General features: G+C 36.6%; 1 protein-coding gene across 1 annotated transcript in view; it reads right to left on the bottom strand.

The window, feature by feature from the left end:
- The window catches only part of LOC107586447 (nuclear receptor subfamily 5 group A member 2-like), an 81,981-nt gene that overhangs the window by 53,127 nt on the left and 22,601 nt on the right, over positions 1 to 6,253 (bottom strand). The window contains exon 3 of the mRNA XM_016273815.1: positions 1,485 to 1,626. Within this exon, the coding sequence (XP_016129301.1) occupies positions 1,485 to 1,626 (142 nt within the window). The remainder of the gene's footprint in view (positions 1 to 1,484; positions 1,627 to 6,253) is intronic.

Here is a 6,253-nt window from a genome sequence, read left to right on the forward strand (position 1 = left end):
CCCAAAAAATGACAAAGTGCGCAATGCAAAGCGTGGAGCATGTTTTGAATATCCACAGTAGAGCCATGCCAGATTGTCAGATTCATCAAGGTCCTTAATATGGATAACAGACGTTTGATGAAATCTAAACTATTTTATGCTCCACTGTGCATAACGTTGGAGTCGAATGGAATGAATAAATGCACGGGCTGGTCTATGTAGCTTCCTTTTCCCTTCCTCAACTCGAAACTGATTATAGAGGTAAAAAAGATTGGATTCTCTTAATCTGTAACTGAGCCACAAATATATAAAAGATGATAATTACAGGCTTCCTTGGAAAGACATAACACTCTCTCCCGTGTTTTTTCCAGAACTTTAAAACAGAAGGCTTTCCTTATCTGTATTGATAATATAGAGCTTCCATGAAGACATGGAAGTATGTGTCACACTGAAATGGATGTTTTGTTTTGCTACTTGTTCAATTATGGTGAGTGTTGCACTCAAATCTGTTTGCTGAAAGCTTCTGATAATACACAAAGAAAGATTTAAACTGAAGCATTTATTTCCAACGGTTATTAATTGCCATCAATGTTATGTCAAAATAATGGACCTTGTAATTCTTATCATTAAATTACAAAACCATTAAAACAACATCAAATTCTTACAATTGCAATCAGTTTATGACAAAATTACTCACTTATGTACTAATATTGAAAATTTTCTTTAGTGGTAATTCTGTTTTAAATATGCATGAAACTTACTGCTGCGGTTTGTATTCAAAACACTCTTTTGGTTAACATTTTCCATCCTGCAGCTTTCCTTAGGAGTACAGACAATCAGAACAAGCCTGTGGGGAGTATTAGCGAGTGCTCATCTCTTTGGACGGGTCTGACAGGGCGCTGGAGGGCCTCGTATCCTGTTGGTAGCATGCGGCAGCAAATCAAAGCCAGCTAGCCATAAAACAACACGGCTAGAAATTCTGCCCTCCAGCAGTTAAACAATTAACAGTCGTACATCTACAGACTGAGAGGAAAGAATCATGTGGTGAGCGTGTAGAATTCTTAGATGGTAGTTAAAGGGACAGTTGCTTTTGTGTCATTTCAAACCTGTTTGACTTTCTTTCTACTGTGGAAAATAAAAGACGTTTTGAAGAATGTTCACGCAGCTCATTTCCATACAATGAAAGTGAATGGGGACAAAAGCTGTCAAGCTCTAAACAGTATGACTTATATTTCAGTCTGTTTCTGTACTTAGTACACAATTCATATTTTCTACTTTTTTCGACAGCTGTGGTTCCCATTCACTTTCATTGTATGGAAAGAGCAGCGTGAACATTTTTCAAAACATCTCCTTGTGTTCCTTTGTGTTCTACAGAAAAAAAGTAAGTCCTACGGGTTTGTAACGATATTCAGGTGAGTAAATGATGGCAGAATTGCTCTTTAAAGAGCCAAAGCTGTGTTCAGTTACAGGAAGAAATGCACAGATGAACTAAAAAGACTTCTTACCCTCCAGTTTCATGCCGACAGTGAGGCACTTCTGGAAGCGACAGTAGGGGCAGCGTTTCCGCTGGGTCTTGTCTATTTGACAGCTCTGGTTCTCTATACATGTGTAGCGCTTGTTGTTCTGCACCGTGCGCTTGAAGAAGCCCTGCAGAGTGAGGTGAATGAAGATGTCAAACTTTTGACCTCTGGTGTTTGTTAATGTGCTGTTCAGCCACAAACAACCCACACACACGTCAAAAAAAAAAACACTTGTATCCATTCACACAGAGAAAGAAAAGAGGTGTTACACACACTGCCACACAAGTAGACACATATAAAAGTAGAGCCACAGGCAGAGAAACGCTCCCTCAGCAGTCGACGCTCACTTGGATAAACACAAACACACACACCCACACAAAAACTGACATGTGCACCCACACGCACACTTGACATGAACAAACAGAAATGCAGGCTGGAAAGAAACAGATTGAGAAATGTGAGAAGCCGACTAGAGAGTGGACGAAATACCGATGCGATCACTTTAGGTGACCCACTTGATATCCTCGCTAATATAAAGATCCGCTTTTAGCGTCATGACATACTAATGCTACATGTTTTGCGCGTCTCTGTGAGCTCCTCTTAAAGTAATTATGACCAGAAGCTGTGCAAGCCATCAAAGCTAGAAGAAAACAACAAAGTTGTATTTGAAGTCGTTTTGACTGAAAGTTGAAGTTTACTTTTAACAAATTCTGCTCTATATTTTAATTTGAACATCCAAACAGATTTGTACAAATATCAAAATTTCTTCCAAATAAATTCCCGTTGAACTTCTCTGATCCTATTATTCATACAGCAGAAGCAAAAAAGCAACTAAAAAAAAAAATCCAATAAATTATATCCATAATTTACAGCCGTAGGATTACAAGATTCCACCTGCAACTGTCCTGAATTCATTTTCAGGGCAGGAGAGAATCAAACGAGGAATGGTATTAACTTATTCTTGATCAACACCGTAGGGAGACAGGCCCATTTAAAACTAAAAGGATCAATACTGGCCAGAACTCAAATAACACACACACACACACACACACATTCTTATTATATATATATATATAAACTACCAACCTACAGAACATTCCACGAGCATAAGTTCTCTCTTCATTTTAAATGATATTCCTCGATTATAATAATACATCAATCGGTCTGTTAATCAGTCACTTACAGGCTAAGCCCGCAACGCCTTAAGATAAAATTTGATTTCTACGACTGTAAACGCATATTCGTAAAAATATACAAATAATAAAAAAAATATTCTTATCAGTAACCATTTGTCGCGGAGTTGGTGTATGGTTCTTTGGATATTAAAGAGTTACATTATTGTCGGTTCCAGTACATAGTTGGTTTTCTAAATCAATTTGGTCCTGACTGGAACCTTTATTTTAAAAAGTGCAGCTTATGCCGGCTTAACTATTTTGGACCAGCAGATTTCTGCTTGGCATAAAGCTGCGCTCTGTCACAGTCATTATTGTGGTTTCGAATTTTCTAATTGTTACAAAATGACCATTAAAGCATTCCGCTACTTCTCTGCTTGTCAGCCGGCTTATCTGTAACAAAACAGCGCAACAAAAACTCCAAAGTGCTGTTTATGTCATTGCACGCGATATAAAAATCACTGCATCCTGGTTTAAGAAATAAAATAAAGTCTTAATAGCCCAAGACGGCGATAAAGCCAGTAATAAACACGTTCAGAAAAGGAAAAAGAAAGGCCAGCGCTCCAAACATTGCGAGACACGCAGCGCAGTTAACGGGAGCACCGGGAGGTATGTGGTGATATCCTGGAGGGCAAAGTGTTTGTGTGTATTGCAAAAATATAACTGAACAGGGAGGGTTATAGGAAGCAAGAGAAAATGACACAAGATGTTGACGCTTAAAATTGATTTCCTATCTAATTATAGTGTAGCCTGCTTTGTGGCATCAACATGCACTTTAAATGCTCTATAGGATTTTAAGTCGAATTAATGAAAAAAGAAAGCAATTTTTTAAAAAGAAATTAGGATAGGCTATGCCTTGTGTAGATTCAAATGTAGGCTAGCCTACAGTGGAAATGTACAGTGTTTTGTCATTTGTTTTACTTTATATATTATAAATAATTTTATAAACAAAATGATTTCGTCATTTTATATTTTAAATGTTAATTTTATTTAAATGTATAATATCCCCCTCACCATGACCTGCACTAAACCTGCAGTCATATCTCACCTACTCAACAATATTCAAAACTTCTGAGGTTGATAGGTTTGCCTAGATCACGTGGAGTTAGACAGATTGATAACAGCCAGTTATAAAGTGACACACAGATAGATAAGCCAAAGCAGATAGTACAGATAGTACTGAAGGAATGATTAACCGGTGGAGAAGAGAGTCCGAACCGCTGTCCACAGCAATGACTGCATGGAAATAAGACAGGTGGTAAAACGCGAGATCAAAAGAACACAACAGGTACCGGGCCGCAAACTTTGAACTACTTCTACCAAACACTAGCACACAGAGTGAGCTTGTTTTATGGGATGTGTGAGTATCAGGATGGACACGCGTGCTCAGTGGGATAAGACATTTTCCTGGATGTAGTGACAGAGAGGCCGTCATCAACTCACATATGCATATCAATGGAAATGCAAACAAAATCCAAATATATATTATGATTTATACTATAGGTGTTTGTACAGAGGCCAAAATGTATTTATTTATTGAAATGTATACATTTGGGCCTCTGTACAAACAATGTTCATATCTATTATTATATTATATTATATTATATTATAAATAATGTGCTAATATAAAATAATTAATATTATAAAAATTTATTAAAAATAACAAAATACAAATTTATGCCATATCTGTCTGTCTGTCTGTCTGTCTGTCTGTCTGTCTGTCTATCTATCTATCTATCTATCTATCTATCTATCTATCTATCTATCTATTTATCTATCTATCTATCTATATATCCAATTGATATTTGATTTAAAAATTGGTATTTGCCGATAATACTATATAGTGTGTGTGTGTGTGTCGGTCGGTCGGTCGGTCAGTCTGTCTGTCTGTCCAATTGATATTTGATATCAAAATTGCTATTTACCGATAACACTATATTGTGTGTGTGTGTGTCGGTCGGTCGGTCAGTCTGTCTGTCTGTCCAATTGATATTTGATATCAAAATTGCTATTTACCGATAACACTATATTGTGTGTGTGTGTGTCGGTCGGTCGGTCAGTCTGTCTGTCTGTCCAATTGATATTTGATATCAAAATTGCTATTTACCGATAACACTATATTGTGTGTGTGTGTGTCGGTCGGTCGGTCAGTCTGTCTGTCTGTCTGTCTGTCTGTCTGTCTGTCTGTCCAATTGATATTTGATATCAAAATTGGTATTTACCGATATTACTATATAGTGTGTGTGTGTGTGTGTGTGTGTGTCTGTCTGTCTGTCTATTTATCTATCTATCTATATATGTGTATGTTTGTATGTATGTATGTATGTATGTATGTATGTATGTATGTATGTATGTATGTATGTATGTATGTATGTATGTATGTATGTATGTATGTATGTATGTATGTATGTATGTATGTATGTATGTATGTATGTATGTATGTATGTATGTATGTATGTATGTATGTATGTATGTATGTATGTATGTATGTATGTATGTATGTATGTATGTATGTATGTATGTATGTATGTATGTATGTATGTATGTATGTATGTGTGTGTGTATATTCTAAATTCAGGCCTCTGTACAAACAATGTTAATGCTTATATTATTATATTATATTATATTATATCAATAATATGTATATAAAATGTGGGATAGATAGAAATATATATTTATGTATTTATTTATATAGATTTAAATTAATTAATTAATTTAAGCCTTTGTACAAACAGCCATCTTTTTAGACAGATTGAAATGTTCAAAGTTACTTAATTATTCTGTCTTTCTTTCCCTCTCCACACAAAAGAGCAATTTCATGCAAGGTGAGGGGCAACAATGCCATCTAAATTTGGCGACAAAAGATAAAGAGTCTCGGGACAAGTGGCCTGGCAAACAGGCCTGTTGACTCTAGCGCGGTGACCGAATGACCCTCATGTCACTGGCCCACACCAGCTACAAGGGGGAAGACAACAGAGTGAGGCCGTCTTGACTACCATAAGTGGACGTGCGTTGATAACACAAGGGGTACCTGAGAGCTCTTTGCTTACCAGAGAGATTACCGGCCCGCCGAGGCTCAAAGCTGGGGGATTTGTCAACTTAACCCCTGTCACTGCTCTCTTTTTTTCCCCCTTCAGTCATGTTTTACGATGCTGGATGGACCCCTACACTAAACACAGAGGTCTTTACAGCAGAATAAAACATGGTTAAGTGTAACATGGCTGAGGTCAAGGTTTCAATCGTGGAGGAGAGGGCTTCAGGAGCTAATGAAACCGGGATCTTGCACTCTGACTGCCAGCCATGCTCAGTAATCTATTCAACTCATGTACGTCCCATGAGACATGTTTATATCTACTAAAATTATTGTGGTGACTTGCAAAATTTGTTATTCTGCTGCCTAGTTTGACTCTTATAGACTTTTTTTCTTGGTGTAATAGATATGTAGTCAGTCATGTGAAATATTTTTGACTTGAATAAAATGTAGATATTTCTACATGTTATGGTAGTAAACGTATATGTATGTATATGTATGTATGTATGTATATATATATATATATATATATATATATATATTAGAGATAC

The sequence above is a fragment of the Sinocyclocheilus grahami genome, unplaced genomic scaffold (genome assembly GCF_001515645.1).
Source record: "Sinocyclocheilus grahami isolate Dianchi unplaced genomic scaffold, SAMN03320097.WGS_v1.1 scaffold81.1, whole genome shotgun sequence".
Taxonomy (NCBI): Eukaryota; Metazoa; Chordata; class Actinopteri; order Cypriniformes; family Cyprinidae; genus Sinocyclocheilus; species Sinocyclocheilus grahami.